The sequence below is a fragment of the Borostomias antarcticus genome, assembly GCF_949987555.1.
Source record: "Borostomias antarcticus genome assembly, chromosome: 5".
Lineage (NCBI taxonomy): Eukaryota > Metazoa > Chordata > Actinopteri > Stomiiformes > Stomiidae > Borostomias > Borostomias antarcticus.
In genome coordinates this window covers 12,127,614-12,147,613 of record NC_140238.1, presented here as the reverse complement: position 1 = coordinate 12,147,613, position 20,000 = coordinate 12,127,614, and the positions used below count along the sequence as shown (strand labels likewise).

The 20,000-nt window shown below is 47.4% G+C and overlaps 2 protein-coding genes across 2 annotated transcripts in view; one reads left to right on the top strand and one right to left on the bottom strand.

Annotated features, from left to right (window-relative positions):
• Nucleotides 1–1,485: 1,485 nt before the first annotated feature.
• On the top strand, nt 1,486–3,108 carry insm2 (insulinoma-associated 2; the record flags this gene model as incomplete). The annotated part of the gene is made up of 1 exon (XM_084438870.1): nt 1,486–3,108. One exon carries the CDS (start codon nt 1,486–1,488, stop codon nt 3,106–3,108), a length of 1,623 nt encoding a protein of 540 aa, XP_084294996.1.
• Nucleotides 3,109–4,056: 948 nt separating this feature from the next.
• Nucleotides 4,057–20,000, bottom strand: part of ralgapa1 (Ral GTPase activating protein catalytic subunit alpha 1) — a 96,396-nt gene continuing 80,452 nt past the window's right edge. The window contains exons 41-42 of the mRNA XM_084438314.1: nt 10,025–10,149; nt 4,057–6,439 (exon numbers count right to left, since the gene is read on the bottom strand). Of these exons, the coding sequence (XP_084294440.1) occupies nt 6,294–6,439; nt 10,025–10,149 (271 nt within the window). The 3' untranslated portion in view covers nt 4,057–6,293. The remainder of the gene's footprint in view (nt 6,440–10,024; nt 10,150–20,000) is intronic.

The window sequence follows — 20,000 nt, the reverse complement described above, 5'->3', positions numbered from 1 at the left end:
AAATGGACACGGAGATATTCCCATCGTTACAGCAACAAAGACAGAGGCATTATCACCAGAGATTGCATGTCTGAAGGGAAAAGCTGTAGCATCAACCTCACGACATGAATGACCTTATCTGATAAGACTCCTGTTTTCACGTGAGACAAAGTGAGGTTTTGTGAGTGTTGACAAAGTGTTTTCACGGCATAAAAGGCATTTATTAAAATGAAAACTGTGCTACAAACAGACAAGTTTCAGAAGACACAAAGAAAATAATACAACACGCATTCACAGAAAAAATAACTTAACAAAACATGCTAAAGGGTTCTGTTTCACCATACAATTTCACAATAACATTTTAACAAAATGAATTTCTTTTTGATTCACAACACGGGACGTTCATAAAGGTCTAATAAAATCATATCGTTGAATTATTGCCTTGGTTCTTAATTAAAGTCTAGAAACAGTCTGACTGAGAGGCATTTGAGACTGAACAGCTTAATCGATCTGTTAACATCAGTTAAACGTTTTGTTGACATTTGTTAGAACGCGCTTCACAGCGTATCCCGTATTAACGCAACAGGGGTGCAGGTATAGGGCATCAGCCGTGCATCACATCAGCAGATTAACGTTGACAACCCCCCTCATCAATGCAAATTACATACCAACAGAATACAGAGCCAGAGGAAGCTCGTCGTCTTGACTGGTTAATATCACCGTGCACCGGGATGAATCAGAATGAAGAATTAGACTACCGAAAAGGCTAGTATAGCTTGTTGTATGTGCGCGTGGTGAGGCACACAAATGACCTCTGTGACAACGCTGATATAAACAAATACCTGTACCCCAAAATATTGCAAATAAAACAGGGTTTACAATTAGATAAATAGACCAAAGTAAATTTGACCAAATGAAATAATTCTGTTAACCTATATGTTTAGGTTGTCACTCACATGTTGCAAACATCTATAGGCCTACCCTATCTAGCCAGAAGCATGTTTATAGGATTAAACGTGTTTTAAAGATTAGGCTACTCAACTACAAAAACCAAGGGCCTATCTAATTTGAATAGGACAAATATGAATTGCTAATTGCAATCAGCCTATTATTAGGTCTGTCGTGTTCTGCACGGTGGCTATAAAATCGAACAAAAGCAATGTGTCGATGTAGGCTAAAGATGCGTAAATGCGCACTTGGGGGAAATTATGTGATGATAAGATGTCAAGTGTTTGAGATTCATAATCATCATTAGTGGTGACATTGTAACTGGACACCCTCGTTAACGCTCGCCCCACCTCCCCGGTGCCTGCGGTGATTGGACAAGGCTTTGGCTCCAACGGTGACTACAGAGAACAAGCAAGGCGACCCCTCAGATAAAAAAATAAACCACGCGCAGGACAGTGTCCTCTCTGTCCCGGAGCCCGTCAGCAGCCACCCGCCTCTCATCACCGGGGACCGCGCGCTTTTCGCCGTACAGAACTCGAGGATCTCTCCGGTGTGAAGATGCCCAGAGGATTCTTAGTGAAACGAAGTAACAAACGCGCCTCTTCGTCGTCCTACCGGACGCGCAGCGAAAACGATGAGCCGCCCAGAGTGGACTTGCCTTCACACTCACCGGAAGGCATAACCGGTGTGCCGGTTGAGTGCCCAAACCTGCCGGCTTCCGAGGAGGTCGGAGAGCCCTGGACCAGCGTCCCGGCCGAGGGGGATCAGGCGCAACTGCCGGACAGCAGGGAGAGGGTGGAGGTCGGTGTGGGCGTCGATAAATACGCGCAGCGCCCCTTTACAGACCCGGAGCAGGACAGCTCTCCGGGCCGGGCGGACCTCTCGTACAGCCCGATAAAACCGGTAGGCACGGAGTTAGAGAAATCGTTCTTCGACCGGTGCCTGACCACACCGGCTGCACCGGAACCGTTCCCAATGAGCACCCCGGTGTCCTCTATTGAGAGGCTCCTGATGAGCCACGCGCCCTTTGGACACCCGGATATAAAGTACGATCCTCCGGTGCACCTGTACCCGTCTCTCCACCACGCCATGAAACGCACCTACATGGAACCGGAGCGCAAGTCCAAACCGGCGGTCAAGAAGCCCAAGGTGATCCGTAAGATCAGTTTCGAGGACGAGGTCACCACCTCCCCGGTCCTCGGTCTCCGGATTAAGAAGGAGAGCCCGGAGTCAAAGCCACCGGGATCTTCCAACGGTGACAAGAAACCGCTGGGCGAGTTTATCTGCCAGCTGTGTAAAGAGGAGTACCCGGACCCGTTCTCCCTCGCGCAGCACAAGTGCTCCAGAATCGTGCGCGTGGAGTACCGCTGTCCCGAGTGCGACAAAGTTTTCAGCTGTCCCGCCAACTTGGCCTCCCACCGAAGATGGCACAAGCCCCGCCCGGTGAACACCGGAGAGGAACAGGGCGCGAAAAAGACTCAGTCGGACGGACGGATAAATCAGGAGCGGCAGTCGGTGGAGGGAAAGGAGAACGCGAGCGCGCTTCGGGTGAACCATCAGCACCACGGCGCCGCGGAGAGCTCCCCGTGTCAGCACGAGCTGCTGCAAGGGAGACCCGCGGACCAACCGCCCTACGAGCACCGGTACCGGAGCCCGGAGAAATGCATGGACCGGCACGCCCGCGCGGCGGACAGCCCGAGCCTTCTGCACTGTCCCGAGCCGGCCGAGGTGGCCGCCTCCGTCTTCATCCAATCGCCCGGAACCGAGGAGATTCACGAGTGCCATTACTGTGGGAAGAAGTTCCGCAGACAGGCGTACCTCAGGAAGCACCTCGCCGCGCACGAGACCATCAAAGCCTCGCCGTACACGCAGATAGAGAGTGGACAGATCACGTTCCCGTGCCACCTGTGCGGCGCGCACTTCCCCTCCGCCGAGATCCGGGACAAGCACAGACTCTGGCACGCGATGAGAGACGAGCTCCTGGTGGGACCGCCCGGGAAGAGCGCCGGTGGCTTGGTGAGACCGGAGCTGACACCTGGAGACCAGCAGATATACTCGTGTAAGCACTGTCCGTCCTCCTTCTACAGCTCTCCCGGGCTCACGCGCCACATCAACAAGTCGCACCCCACTGAGATTCGGCAGGTGATGCTGTTACAGATGGCGGTCCGGCCCGGCTGCTAGGGTCCAGAACCCACCACACACACACACACACACACACACGGGGTAATGAAATATGAATATGGTTGTCATTTGTACTGTCCTTTATTTGCCATAATATATCCTATGATTCTCTGATATGGTCAAAAACAGTATTTTTAGGACATTTTTCCTTTGCATTGAGGAATATAAAGCAAAGCCAGATAACAGCTCTACACAATGTAGGCTACTTATTGCTATAGTATTGAAGATGATATAATATAAATACTGTTCAATTAGTCCAGAGGTATTATTACAAGCATGTAATAAAAATGATGTTGTGAATATCACCTGTCAGACCACATCCTTATATCTACACTCTAAAAAGGGTGCTATATAGAACCATCTGGACCAATAGAAGAACACTAGAAAAATATTCCATAATATTACCATAAGGTTCCAGATATAACCCTTTTCAGCTGTGTGAGATGCTAAGAAACTTAAATGGATCTATCAGACCTCAAATGTTCTACACAGAACCTCACACATCCGAAAGGGTTCTATATAGCATTGTCTTTAGAGTGTAATGTAGTTCCTATGGAAAATGAGTGCGCTTGTTTGAATAGATGTGGCATTTATTATTAAGCAAGGACACCAAGACGTATTTTCATAAAGAAAACCAAGCTTACGGTTAGTTTATCAAATCATTTTTCTTTTGTGGTAAATAACTATTATTTCCTTGAAAACTTGCTGAAAATTAAATGAAAATGCCTTCATAATTGAGTTACAATGAGGCCTATGTTGTTGTATTTTGATAATGTTGTGATATTCTGAACACTGAATCTATTCTAAATTATTGTCAATAAACTTAAAAATGTGAAAATGAAATATATTACCCATATCTATCATTTAACAGCATCTAACACCATGAATGACAGACTCAGCACAGAGACAGCGGTGGTAGGAATACTTTTATTGTCAAACTCCATTGCACATCCACTGGTCTGCAACAGCCATTACAAATGTATAGACATTACAAGTATGACAATAATACTAGATTAATGTGCATGTCACTGTGTGTGTTTTGTGAGTGTGTTGTGCGGTCTGCGTGTGTGTGTGTGCTTGCATGTTGTGTAGCTGTCATATCAACACATGCGGTTAGTAGTGGTGTCATGCAGTATGTGGTCAGTAGTAACATGGAGAGGCATCTGCAGGTGAACAGGTGTTCTACATCAGACTGGAGTGCGGGTGAGAACGACAGTCTTAACCAATCACGTACGGACGCAGGACGCCACCCTCTCACTCCCTGGCGTTCTTCTCTTCATATTCCAAAAACATCCTCGGCCATCATCTCAAAAAAATATAATAATTTAAGAAACTATTCAAATTGGAACTGACCTCAAATATTCAAAACAAACATGAGAAAAATAATAATAATAATAATGACAACAACAACAATACCATGGTTTGACTTTACACAACGGCAGCAGTTTCTGTTAAAAGCTAAATGTTTTAAACCAAACAGTCGAGCCACTAACCTAACCGTTCCTCTCTGCAGAGAACCTATGGCTGGCAGCAGAACCAGGAGAACCATAAAAAAATATTTTCACCACACATCATCATACAGCTGTAACAGATCAGGACGAAACATAATTCAAAAGCATAAGAAAATAAAACGCGGTGTTTGTGTGAGTGTGCGTGTGTGGTACACAGCTTCGGCAAACGGGCCGGCTGCTGCCGTACTCAGAGGCAGGCAGGAGGAACCCTAGAAGCTAATAGAACTGAGACTCCCGTCCAGAACCTCAGGGCCCTGGCAGGGTTTAGTTCTATGGTCACAAGGAACATATCTGTAGTGTAGTGAGTCTACAGCAGCGCAGGCTGCAGCATAGCGAGAGACGCCTGTAGAGAGCAGGCACCTGTAGAGAGTGGAGAGCAGAGCGAGAGAGAGAGAGAGAGAGAGAGAGAAAGAGAGAGATACTGAGAGAGAGAAAGAGAGAGAGAGACAGAGAGAGATACTGAGAGAGAGAGAGAGAGAGAGAGAGAGAGAGAGAGAGAGACAGAGAGAGAGGGAGAGACTGATTCGCAGCTGACTGACTACACACTGTTGCTCTCCTCTCTGGGTGGCTCACCATCACTGGGGAAATGATGAAGGTGATGAAGATGATGGCTCCATGAGCCCACCTCTCAGACAGACGTCAGTCTGTCACGCCTCCAGCAGTTGGTCTGTGTGGTTTGAGGTTAATATATGTCTTCTTTTTGGCAGCTATTTTCAAATATATACACAGACCACATATTGTCCATACTGTATACACATTAAATATATTCTTATTCATCACAAGTCTGTGATAGGGGATGGGTCAATCGCAAATACAGCAGATTTGAACCAAACAAAAACAAAATAACAAAATAATCAGTAACATTCTTTATCAGATGAAAACCAATTTTACAATCTTGATAAAAAAACAAAAAAACATGAACCCTAAATAAACAGTAGTGTATAATATACTCAGAGAGGACCAGCTTCAAGTTCACCGTGAAATAAACAAATCAAAACACTAGTAACCAGAAGTGCTTCACTTTGACCAATCAATGTCCACCTTTTCAAATCTACAAACACATTTTCATCGTTGTCATCTAAAAACAAAACTCTGACCAATCAGTGTCGCTAATTTTAATCTGGTGACAAACTTTGACCAATCGGCATCCACCTTCCTAATACAGACATCCTTCTCTCGCCCTCAACATTGTGATCCCTGTCATCCAATACTGGCCCTCTGTTCCACACCGCACAGGCAAACACACCTGCACACACACTGTGGTACAAATACACCCTATATCACTGCTCCCCCTGTCAGAGAATACCACCAAAAATCTCCTTGTCCTCTGTTGTCATGATGGGTTATCAGGGCCGGTGGCCATGCTGGGTCAGGAGTCAACGGAGTGCGTGTAGAGAGACATGCTGTGCTGCCAGGTGCAAGAGGGGGCTGGTCCTGGGGGGGCGTGCAGAGAGACTGGTTTGTAGTCCTGGTCCAGGAGAGACTGGTCTCAGCATGGGGTGTGACAGCACAGATGAAGAATGGACGCAGCCCATGACATGGCAGCACGGTAGGGTTGTATTGGCCAAGCCAGTGAGGAAGTCAGTTCTTATTGGCTGATCCGGAGGAGAAGTCTGGTCTCGTTGGCTAATCCGGAGAGGAAGTCCGTTCTTATTGGCCGAGCTGGTGTGGAGGTCAGGTCTTATTGGCTGACCCAGAGGAGCGTCGCAGCTTCATGGACATGCGGTTCTTGCTAGTACGAGGGGACATGGGCGAGGCTGAGTCGATCCCGTCGAGCGGCGCTGACGGACTTTCTACCCACGGACTCTCGAGGCATGAGCCTGGGAACGAGGGAGAGAGAGAGCATGGATGTTAGAGCCCCCCCGAGTCTGCCCATGACAGACAGACAGACAGACAGACAGACAGACAGACTAACAGAGAGATATAGACTTGACAGAGACATAGACAGAAAGACAGACAGAGAGATAGGCAGACCAAGAGAAAGACCCCCTAGTCTATTTCCTGCCTCCTCCGTGGTTGTGTACAGACCTTGTGGTCACATTCCACCATGTCTACCATATCTACCATGTCTATGCTGTCCACTGGGTCTTACCGGACCAGGGAGGGAGAACCAGCAAAAGACGTTATCTCAATGTTACACTGCAGTCACATTCTTACATCCCAGCCACAGGGGCAGCAATAGCGTCCTCTCTGTAAATCACTAAATGTCCATCAAAACAAGTCAATATGTACTTCTATTAAATGTATTTTGTACATATTCTGAGAAAAATATTAGGAAACATCTTCCTGTCTTTTTCTCAAATAGGCACAGAAAATGTTGTCTACTCTGCCCTGTAGTAGTAACAACAGTGAGGCTGTTTAATGATGATTCTATCTTCAGAGACATGGTGATGCTGTTTAATGATGATTCTATCTTCAGAGACATGGTGATGCTGTTTAATGATGATTCTATCTTCAGAGACATGGTGATGCTGTTTAATGATGATTATATCTTCAGAGACATGGTGATGCTGTTTAATGATGATTATATCTTCAGAGACATGGTGATGCTGTTTAATGGTGTTTCTGAAAGCCTCTATTGACATATTTTGTGATTTTCAGAGATAATGCTATGACCTCCCATCACATCCACTAGCATTGCTTACGATGCTAACAAAACTTCAACTTGGTTGATGGACCTCCAGGGGTCTGGGAAGATGGGAAAAGCAAGCTCAAAATGCTGAACTACCCCTTTAAACCCATCCGCCCAGAACTCCCTGGTTTCATGGACTACTCAAAAACTAGGAATATCACTTTAGTATAAGTTCATGATAACTAAATAAATAATACCAGTGATTATCAGAGAAGTCCACCTAATTGTCAGTTCAGCTGTGGCATCATTAGCGAATCATAAATCTGATTCCAACTTAACTACAATCACTAGAGAGGGATGGTCAGAGCTCAGACTAATGTGTATTCCTCGTATCCTCCATGTGTTCATCTACAGCACAGTCTCTACGTTTCTAACGTGACAACTAGATCTTCTGGGGAGAGCAGAGGGGGGGTGATGATGACATCATAACAGAGTAAAGAGGGGGAGCTGGGGAGGAGTGTTTGGTCATACCATTCACAGCTAGCGTGAAACACCTTCCGTTTCAGCCCCTTCCCCTTGGCCCTGGCCAGGCTCTCTACAGGGGCCTGGGGCACCAGCACATACACAACACCAGCCCTCTCTTAGGACAGGGCATGAACAGAGAACACGGGGGAGAAGAGAGGAGAGGAGAGGAGGAGAGGAGGAGGAGGAGAGGGGAGGGGAGAGGAAAGGATGGGAGAGGGGAGGAGAGAGGGGAGGAGAGTAGTGGAGGAAGAGGAGAGAGAAGACGAGAGGGGAGGAGGGGAGAGGGGAGGGGAGGAGAGGGGAGGAGAGGAGAGCAAGAGGAGGGGAGGGGAGGGGAGGAGAGAGGACGGGAAAAGTGGAGAGGAGAGGGGAGGGCAGAGGAGAGGAAAAGGAAATTAAAGGAGAGAAGAGAGAAATGAAGGAGGAGTGGAGGCAGTTGAGGAGAGAGTGATGTGTTGGAGGGCGAGCAAAGGACCACAAGACAAGCAAAAAAGAAGACAAAGACAACAAGAGAGAGAGAGAGAGAGAGGAGGGAGAGATAAAAGATAAGATGTGTGAACTGGGAGGAGAGAGGGAATCGATAGCAGACACACACATACATGACATATACACACACACACACGCACGCACACACACACACACACAAATACACACACACAATCCAAAAGACAAGTGTGCCATCAGTGACTTACCAACCATTATGTCATCATTAATATTACAAAAGTTCATCTTTAGTCTATGATCACAACCCTCCTACAGTCAGCCAAGAAGACCAGACAGTTACTGCACTTGACTGTGGTCAAAGACAGTCTGAACAGGGTGTGTTGTGTGGCATGTGAGTGTGTGTGTGTGTTTGTATGTGTGTGTGTGTGTGCGTGCGTGCGTGCGTGCGTGCGTGTGGACCTGTGCTAGAACAAGAACATGCCAGAGAAAGAGAGGAAAGAATCAGGAGAGTTAGCATTACAGGACAGAAAAGGTTAATAACAGTGGTCGCCTTGACAACGGAGAGACACAAGAGAAGAGACACAAGAGAATGATGAAGCCCAATTGGCCGGGTCCCCAGATGCATGCAAACCTCTTCCAAGTCACACAATGTGAGAAGGGGAGGATGGAGAGAAGGAAGGAAGGAGGAGAGGAAGAGAGAGAGGAGCAGGTCTGGTCAGCAAGGAGAGAGACCAATCAGAAGAGAGGAACGGTCATAATAAAGTCACAAGGTTAGCCAATGAGAGAGAAGCATCAGGGTCAGCTGATCATCTTACCTTCAGATATACACAAGTGTAACACTAGGATCTACAGGGAGGGGGAAACAGAAGAGAAAGAGGAAAAATAACAAAATAAAATAATATAAAAATGATTAAATAAAACAAAAATTGGAAATCAAATAAACAGAAAAAAAAACAAAAACAAAAAGTGAGATATGATCACTGGGAGTTGGAGGAGGAGAGGGAGTGTCTCTGTGCTGGCCTGATATTGGCCAACACACAAACAGGCAACATCACCAGAGTAGGTCTGGCTTTGGGACTGATAAAGAACCAACCCCTAGAATGACCATTCACACACCAACTATACCAACCACTAGAATGACCATTCACACACCAACTATACCAACCACTAAAATGACCATTCACACACCAACTATACCAACCACTAGAATGACCATTCACACACTAACTATACCAACCACTAGAATTACCATTCAAACACTAACTATACCGACCACTAGAATTACCATTCACACACAAACTAACACACAAACTTGAAAATGCATGTTTATTATAGTTTTTAGCAGAGGCCCATAGACCTCCATTTTAAAGGAGGTGCGCGCACAGAGGAAACAGGAGCTAGCTTACTACTGCACGGATCGGTTAAATGTTGGGGTGTACGGATCGGTTTCATTGAGGACAAAGCGACATTTGAGCTAAACTTGCTACGACACCGGCGTTCCCCTTTAAGTCCAGGGTGACCCAGCTATAGGCAGCCTGTGTCTGTACTGTCTGTAACTGGACAGACAGACAGAAACACACACAGACACTGTCCGAGTTAGTGTGACCAGACCAGAGATAGAACTGAAAGAAGTTATACATCATCTACATCATCATCATCATCATCATCCTTTAAGGCCTTTTATTTAGATATTTAGATACCTTTTATTAATTTGAGAGACTTTTAAAAACTTTTTTAGGACCTGCAGATACTGTACTATTGGTGAACTTACAGCTGACAGACTCCGCCCAATCAGGTGCGTCTCTGGGTGGGGGATAAGAGGTGAATTGCGGTTGGTGGTGAAGCAGAAAGGGGTGTGGCTTACCTGCGTCGGAGGGGAGGTGGTGGCAGGGGGCGGGGCTGAAGACGCGAGCTGCGTAATCCTCAAAGGTGGTTGGCTCCAGGTGATGCTGGACGATGGTCTCCAGGTAACGGGCCCTCTCCTCATAGCTGGGGACAGAGGTCAAGGTAAAACGCCACTGGTGGAGGAGACAAACTCAGACAGAACAGGGGGATTCAAACCGACAATCTTCTAGCAGTGGCAACAAGTGCAGACAGAGTGAATTGCCCCTCGGGGATAAATAAAGTTCATATCATATCTATCTAACAGGAGGGTTCAAAACGACAACCTCCTGGCTATGGCTCTGTTCAAATGCCCATCTCTCTACCCTTCTCTCCACAATGCATGCATCTACCGAACAACATCAGTCTCCATGAGCCAGGGATTCGAACTAGTAACTCTCTTGTTTCCAGGCCTGCCTCTCTAACCTAACCTCTCTCTCCACCTTGATAGCATATATTTAATGAACTCCATAACTCTCCATCAGAAAGTCTCTCTCTGTTCCTAATGGCAACCGTCCCGAGAACATTACAGGCTCCTAGGTAAGGGCACAGACATCCCATAATGTCACAACTGTATTATCCACCTATCACTGCGCAGGCAGGGCCTGACATGGGCCGACAATGGCCTTTACTGTCCCAATGATCTACTTTAGAGAAAATGATGGGATTGGGTAAATGGCCTGTATTGCATTAGGCTGCAGTGTATTATGGGTAGAATGATGGGATTGTGTTAATGGAGAGGATTGGATTAACCAGGGACGCAGAATACGGAAGGCTAAAACGGAGAGAATAGGAAGAGAGAGGAGAGGAAGTGGGGGAGGGGAGGAGGAAGAGAGAGAGAGGGATGGAAGAGAGGAGGGGGTGGGAAGAAGGGGGGAGAGAGAAAGAGAGCAGGGGAGTGGTGGGAGGAGCAGGGGGAGAGGGAGACGGAAGGGAGAGAGAGAGGGAGTCGGGGAGAGGCCCATGCTGCGAGATAGAGTTGGGGTGAGGCCCATGCTGGGAGAGAGAGAGAGGGGAGAGGATATTTCAGGCGTGTCAGTGAGGAGGGTGAGGAGACACCTGGGTCGAGCTGGCAGAAGAACAACACTCTAACGGCGTTCGAACAGCTTCTCTGACACCGCGTGTGTCTCTGCGACTCAGCTCAGAGGGTGGAAACAACCTGCCTTTTTCTATTTCCTGTTGCCCAGCACCTCCCTTCCTGCTCTGTGTGTGTGTGAGAGAGAGAGAGAGAGAGCGCGTAAGAGATAGTGTGTGAGAGAGTTTGTGTGTGTGCATGTATGTGTGCTGATAATTACAAAGAAGCAGATCCAGTCCCAGTGCTCAGCTATAATTCCTCTCTCCTCCGCACTCTGACAGAAACACTTGGCTCCCGCCAGGAAAAGGAAACATGTCACAGTGACATCAGGGCTGCCTGACATGTATGATTCTGGAGACAAACAACTGACACAAAAACAACAACAACAATCACGACGACACTAACGCCTCATTACCAGACCGGGTGAACAGTGTAGTTATTGACACCGTCGCCCATGACACCATCCAGCAGCCCCAGACCCCCAGCTCCCCCTCAGCAAGAAGGTCCTGGGTTCAATTCCCGCTTCGGACACCGTTAGCACTGGGGGGCGAGTTCTCCCTAAGATTGTCAGGTATCCCGGTGGGGTATCTCCCGGGCCTTTCTGTGTGGAGTTTGCACGTTCTCCCCGTGTTCGCAAATGTTTCCCCCATAAAGAACCTTATACGAAAAACCTGACTGACTCCACTTGCAAGCCACCGACTCCCTCTCCGACAGGAAGCAGCACGTGAAGCCAGGGAAACACGGATGATCAGCACCGGCTCCCCTCAAAGCTGCGTCCTTTCCCCTCTACTCTTCTCCCTGTACACACACAGCTGCACCTCCAGCCACAGGTCTGTCAAGCTCCTGAAGTTTGCTGATGACACCGCCTCTTGGGCTCATCTCTGATGGGGATGAGCCTGCACACAGGTAGGAGATTGACCATGTGTTGTCCTGGTGCGACCAAAAACAACCTGGAGTTCAGCGCTCTAAAGACAGTGGAGATGGTTGTGGACTTCAGAAAGACCCCCCCCCCCCCCCCCATCCTGGGTGACTCCCCAGTCGACCGCTTCCTGGGTACGATCATCTCCCAGGACCCCCAAGAAAGCACACCAGAGGATGTACTAGACTTGATGTACCTGAGGCAGCTGAAGAAGTTCAACCAGCCAAAGCCAATGATGGAACACTTCTACGCCGCCATCATCGAGTCCATCCTCACCTCCTCCATCACTATCTGGTATGCTGCTGCCACCGCCAAGGACAAGGCGAGACTGCAGCATTTCATCCGCTCTGCTGAGAGGGTGATTGGCTGCAACCTGCCATCCCTCCAGGACCTGCACCCCTCCAGGGCCCTGAAGCGGACACACACTCTTTGAACCACTCCCTTCTGGCAGGAGACTGTGGTACATCAGGGCCAAAACATCTTGGCACAAAAACATTTTCTTCCTAACTGCAACTGGCCTCATCAACAAAGCCTGCGAGGCCCTGTATTATTTTGTACATTATTGTAGATTGTATTGAATTGTATTTGCCACTTCATTATTGCACTTTGCACTGTCCTGTCTTGTCCTTGCGCTGCTTGTTATGCACCACTAGACCAAAGAAAATTCCTTGTATGTGAAAACCTACTCGGCAATGAACCTGTTTCTGATTCAAGACTCCTATCTATTGAACTTGACTGGACAACTGGCCATTCATCTAGACAGGTTCCGTTCAAACGTCATGGTTATGGACATACTTGTCTTGGGATTACTGCTAAGAGCTACACAGGCCAGAGAGATCTCCTAAGAGGCTACAGCAGAGTCAGGATATTATGGAAGAGTCTGCAGAGAGATATCCTACTATAGTAGAGTATGTAGAGAGATACTCTACTGCAGGGTACTTGATCTGCATGTTGGTAGGTTATGGTTAGACTGTGTCTGACTGCTGAGAGTTAAAAGCATCCTTTTCTCCTCCTCCCCTCCGCCGTCTTCTTCCTGCCCCCTCGCTCTGCGTGTCCCCGCCCCGGCCACGCCACACACAGCTAATGCCACCCTGTCACCACGACAACTAATCCTTCGCTCTTTGTGAAGGACAGAATGGGAGATGAAGAGAAAACTGGTCATTGCGCTAGCCCCGCCTGCCTGCCACTGCAAAAGTACTGTAATTGAATTTGTGATGGGTGTTTCTGTTAACAGCCTGTTAGAGAAAGAAAGTATCTTTAGGGATGGGGGAGTGTAGAGAGAGGCGTACAGAGAGAGAAGGGTAGGGGAGGGGCTCTTTTGTGTTTTACCAAAAACTCATTTTCCCTGCTGATGAAAAGGCAGGAGGTGTTCCTGCCCTCTCTTTTGCTCTCCTGCTCTCTCTCTCCTCCTCTACGCCTGCTCTGTCTCTGTCCCTCCTCCTCTACTCCTGCTCTCTCTCCCTCCTCTTCTATTCCTGCTCTCTCTCTCCCTCCTCCTCTACTCCTGCTCTCTCTCTCCATCCTCCTCTACGCCTGCTCTCTCCCTCCTCCTCTACTCCTGCTCTCTGTCCCTCCTCCTCTACTCCTGCTCTCTCTCCCTCCTCCTCTACTCCTGCTCTCTCTCTCCCTCCTCCTCTATTCCTGCTCTCTCTCCCTCCTCCTCTACTCCTGCTCTCTCTCTCCCTCCTCCTCTACTCCTGCTCTCTCTCTCCATCCTCCTCTACGCCTGCTCTCTCCCTCCTCCTCTACTCCTGCTCTGTCCCTTCTCCTCTACGCCTGCTCTCTCTGTCCCTCCTCCTCTATTCCTGCTCTCTCTCTGTCCCTCCTCCTCTACTCCTGCTCTCTCTCCCTCCTCCTCTATTCCTGCTCTCTCTCTGTCCCTCCTCCTCTACTCCTGCTCTCTCTCTCCCTCCTCCTCTATTCCTGCTCTCTCTCCCTCCTCTACTCCTGCTCTCTCTCTCCCTCCCTCCTCCTCTACGCCTGCTCTCTCTCTCCCTCCCTCCTCCTCTACACCTGCTCTCTCTCTCCCTCCTCTTCTACTCCTGCTCTCTCTCCCTCCACCCCCTCTCCCCGCTGCTTCCCTCATTGTCACCACACTCCCCTCCCGCCCGCCTCCCCCGCTCCCCCAGCAGACTGCCAGGCAGGGGACGAGGGAAGAGCTTGTTAGCACATTAAGAGGTGAGGGGCACTCGGCTCGACTCTGGGCCCAGCGCTGCGTGGAGCCAGAGAGGACAGGAACACTCCCTGCCAGTGTGTTAATTCACCACCATGAGCATGTCACTGCTGATGGCCCACTGACTGATAACTACTGCCCTCTGATTTCTTCTTCTTGAGTGCTCCCTCGCTCGCCCCCTCTCTCCATCCCTCCCCAGGCTGGTAGAAAGAGAGAGAGAGAGGGAGGGAGAGAGAGATAAGGAGAATGGGTAAGAGAGATAAGGAGAGAACTTAACCTCCTGTCAGAAACGTATACAGTATACAGTACATGTCCCACCGGTCACACAGGCCAACAAAGAGTTTGAAAACAAACCAAATTATCGACAAACTGTTGCGATAAGAAAAGGAACAAGATCAAAGTGGCTTTGAAAGAGGGTTCATTATTGGGGCACAGATGGCAGGAGCTTCAGTCACAGACTGCTCAACTGGCTAGTGTTTCAATAGGAACAGCTGACTAATGTGACATCTGCATTTAGATCTATGTGAAAGACATCAGTAAATAGAAAATTGTGATCAAAAAAGCACATCGATGACTGAGAATGTCAATGCAGGACGTGAACAGAATGTCAGCAACTGCATAGAGAGGGATATTATGGTATGTATGGTTGCGGTGCATAAATCCTTCCTTACAAAGATGAATGCACATTTGAGAGTGATATGGTCAGATGAGTCATCCTTCACCATATTCTCCACAAGTGGGTGAGTGCATGTGTGGCGTACACCAACAGAACGGGACAGGCCTGAATGCTTGACCCCTACAGTGAGGGGGTCTGGTGGCTCTGTTGTGCTGTGGGGTGCATTTTACTGGCATGGTTTGGGTCCACTTGTCCCTTTAGAGTGAAGGTTCAATGCAAATCAATACAAAGTTATTCTGTATAAGTGTTCACCTTCATCCTACGATGAAACACTGTCCTGATGGGAGTGGTCTCTTAAGATGACTGCCCCCATCCACAGGGCACGAGGGGTCACTGAATGGTTTGATGAGTATGAAAATATGTCAATCATATGCCATGGCCTTCGCTGTCACCAGATTTCAACCCAATTAAACACCAATGGGAGATTTTGGACTGACGTGTTAGACCGTGCTCTCCACCACCATCATCAAAGTGTCAAATGAGGGAATATCTTTTGACAGAGTGATGTGCCACCCCCCCAGTAGAGTTACAGAAACTTGTACAATCTATACCAGGGTGCTTTGAAGCTGTTCTGGCAAAAATGGTAGCTAATATTCCCTGGAGGAACAGCAATGACATTATAGTTAACATGGGTTTGAAACTGTAAGTTAAATGGAAAGTGTCCGTTACCTTTTCCTTCAGCAAGTTTCCCACCCCTAGATATGATCTGCTATTCCATAGATACGAACAATGAGCTGCAGCAACCAAAAATAATGTCAGACTTGACTTTGATAGCAAACATCGAGCCATGATAGATACCGTTCAATTGTCTAAAACGAAATGCCAAGAAACTGGTTATGCTAGCCAGCTAATGTTCCCAAATAAATGTTTGAGCTTGTTTGATACGTTACTTGACTGCCTGTCGCAATATATGGTCAGGCGTCCGGTCCCAAATGACACTGACGGTCCCAAATGAGTTAAAGAGCTTTAGATGAAAGTTTGTTTTTTGTGATCATGTTTTTTTTCATCAACTGTTAACACAACAATACAGTAAGCTAGTTACTTTACATAGCTACCTAGAGATACCTGCCCCCAAATTATTTTACAACTTGTTTTGCTTATGATGAACAAGCAGACCCACCAAAAAAGAGCGCAGCTCCACAAAGTGCATTCACATGGGCCATGTTTCACGCATGGGCCAAAGGTTTTTGGAAACACTGTTGCAAGAGACAAACTACTGTAGCTATTTAACTAACATGTGGGGCAGTGATAATTCATATAGAACTGTAGAGGCTGTACCCGTGGTATATTGGCTTTAGCCAATCAGACTGCGAGGTCGGAACTGCCCATTGTATAAATATGTAGGCCTATATTATGTTCACTTTGGCAATAAGTATTTTCTTGTCTTGCCAATGAAGTATTAAAATCGAAATTGTAGTGGGAGAGAGATATAGAGATTGTGGGAGAGATAGGAAGATATAGAGATAGTGGGAGAGATAGAGATAAAGATAGAGACAGACAGAGAAAGATTAAGATAGAGAGAAATAGAAATAGAGAGAAAGACAGCCTAAGAGAAAACCAGCACAACCAGAACAGCTCTAGTTAATCTCCCCTCAACTCACTCTCTGCCTTTTCATTTACTCCTCTACTTCATGTGGATCTTTTTTTTTTGTTCATTTATGTATTTGTTTATTTTACATATGACATTTGATACATTTGATTTTGTATTAATATATTTTTGTTAATCGTCTCTTTATCAACCTATTTTATGACCTATCTTTCTATTTGTTAGTTTACTTAATTAATTGTATACTTAATTTGTTCTAATTTGTCTCATGTCATTATTGAATTGTATCCTTGACGTTTTGGCAATATTGTTCACCTGACATTCATGCCAATAAAGCATATTGAATTGAAAAAAATTATATATAAAGAGAAATAGAGATAGAGAGAGATGGAGAGCGATATAGAGACATATATATAGAGAGAAATAGAGACATATATATATATATATAGAGAGAGAGAGAGATAGAGATATATAGAGAGAGATTGATAGAGAGAGATAGAGGGAGAAATAGAGATAGAGGGAGAAATAGAGGTAGAGACAGAGACAGAGATGGAGATAGAGAGAGCCTCTATGAGAGACTGAGGCTGTCTGAGTCTCTACCTCCACTCCTCTCTGCTCGCCTTTTTCCATTTTTTCCTTTCCTTTCTCTTTTCCTCCCCTCTTCCTCTCCTCCCCTCTCTAACTCTCCTCTCCTCTCTAACTCTCCTCTCCTCTCCTTCTCTCCTCCCCTCTCTAACTCTCCTCTCCTCCCCTCTCTAACTCTCCTCTCCTTCTCTCCTCCCCTCTCTAACTCTCCTCCTCTCCTCCCCTCTCTCTAACCCTCCTCCTGCCAGTGGGACAGAGAACAGAAAGAAAAACATCAGATAAATAATTGAATTTGAGGAGTTTTACAGACTGTAATTCCAGAAATCTATGTGTGCCCTGAAGTGCAGCCTAATCACTTTATCCTCCATCTGATGGTGGCGATAGCGAGGCCTAGCAGTGATTGTATTAGCTGGCCGGCCATGCCTGCCTGCCGCATCACTCCAGCCAGCTCCCCCCGACACACACACACACACACACACACACACACACACACACACACACACACACACACACACACACAGATGAGAGGAAAGATAGAGCAGGACTGGCCTAATGCTCAACTGCCTGGGGGGGACATACACAAAAACACGCGCGCACACAAACACACACACACACACACAAAAACACACACACACAAACACACACACGCACACACACACACACACACGCGCACACACACACACACACACACACACACACACACACACACACACACACACACACACACACACACACACACACACACACAGAGTGAGATCTAAGGCTGGTCTCCACCATCATCTCCATTCCTATTAATCTAGGCCCAAACCTAATAGAGTCAATGAGATATGACTCCCCTCCCCCCAGGGCGGGCAGCCTCCCATTGCCTGCACCAATACAACGTTTATCTAACATTTAAGGTGCAGCGGACAGCACTAATGTTGTTATCCCAGGCACTCACACACGCGTCTGGACACATACGCACATACACCACACCCCCAAACACAAGCATAATATGGCCATGAATGCAGAAACAGACATACAGACGAGTAATAAATTGTGAATTAGAGAGCGGTTAGATTCTCAGCCTATCTGCAAAACACAAAATCGTGTTTCATAAAGCTGCTATACATATTCAGTATACATCAAGTCTGACCTTCCAAATGTCATAGAACGCTATCCTGAGGGTACAGCGTTTCAAATGCACAATGGACTTTTATTCCTGAATCTCATTATTACATTATACCCTAACTATTGGTGTGCACTGTTGACTGTGTGTTGTGCATCTGCGCACACACACGCACGCACAGACACACACGCACGCACACAGACACACACATGCACGCACACAGACACACACATGCACGCACACACACAGACAGTTTACATTGATCTGTGATGGGGTCTCCTCCCCAGGCGGACTATCTTGTTTGCCCACTTTCACAAAAACAACCAAGCATCACAGCAGCCAAACACACTTCAACATATACAGACCTGCTACTTGAGGTGTGTGTGTGTGTGTGTGCGTGTTTGTGTGTGATTTATCTGATTCACGCGGCCAGATTGTGGGATTTTCAATGGAAGTACCAACCAAACCCCAACTACTAAGGATGCGTTCTTAATTATTATCACATGTATCTTGTCCTGTAGTACTGTAATTATAAATATCCTTGTCATTATAATGACCCATGTATGTCAGCCTGTCATGACAGCTGTGTTGGCATCAATAAAAACACGACCCCTAGAGGCTGGCTGGCTGGCTGGCTGGCTGGCTGACTGACTGGCTGGCTGGCTGGGTAACTGCTGACTGACTCAACTCAACTTTTATTTATAAAGCACATTTAAAACAACCGAGGTTGACCAAAGTGCACACTACACAAACAAACACACAGCACGCAAGAGAACACTACAATACATCATACACAATATGCAATATAAAATACAGTACAATACAGGGGCCATCGGGTGTCCAGCTCAACCTGAGTTGGAGGCCTGGGAGAACAGTTGAGTCTTTAAAGAAGACCTCTACTTCTCTACGGTCTGGGCAGACCTAATGTTCCAGGGCAGACTGTTCCAGAGCCTAGGGGCCGCTGCCCCAAAGGCTTGGTCACCTCTAGTCTTCAGCCGAGTTATGTTTCATAAAAATTGACCCCAGCGGCAGCATGTAAATCAAAAAAAGGATTGGCTGGCTGGACAGAGAGAGAGGGAGAGGGAGAGAGAGAGAGAGAGAGAGGGAGAGGGAGAAGGAGAGAGAGAGAGAAGGAGAGAGAGAGAACTCCTGTCGAGACAGAATGGAGGTTCAGGTCTAGATGATGATGATGATGTCTGTGCTAAACATGGAGATGTGTGTGGGCACCCACATGCTCTCACTCACACACACACACACACACACACACACACACACACACACACACACACACACACACACACACACACACACACACACACACACACACACACACACACACACACACACACACACACACACACACACACACGCAGAGGAGTGGAAGAGAGGAATTAGCCGTGACCCCGCCCCTTCTCTTCTTCTTTCTTCCCCCACTCCTCTGTCAGGAAACAATTAGTGACTACTAGCACTCCCTCTCCACACACACACACACACACACACACACACACACGGCTCAGCAGGCCGCAGCGTTACTAGGACAATGGGGTCTATTGTGAGAATTGGCAGCGAGTGGCTGCGCTGCCCGTTTGGCTGCTTGTGGCTGTGTGTGTGCGTGTATGTGTGTGTGTGAGAGTGTGTGCATGTGTGAGAGATAGAGTATGTATGTGTATGTATGCATATCTTATATATTTGAGCGACTGTGCCCCTGCGTGTGTGTGCATGTGTGTGTCAGAGAAGCTTCCATCAGAATAAGTCAGTGACCCAGAGCTGCCTGTGTCCCCTCACTATCACAGTCCTCCATATGCTGACCCTAGCAGCCCCACTGCTCTGCCAACCACACACAAACGCACACACACACACAGGCGCGCACACACACG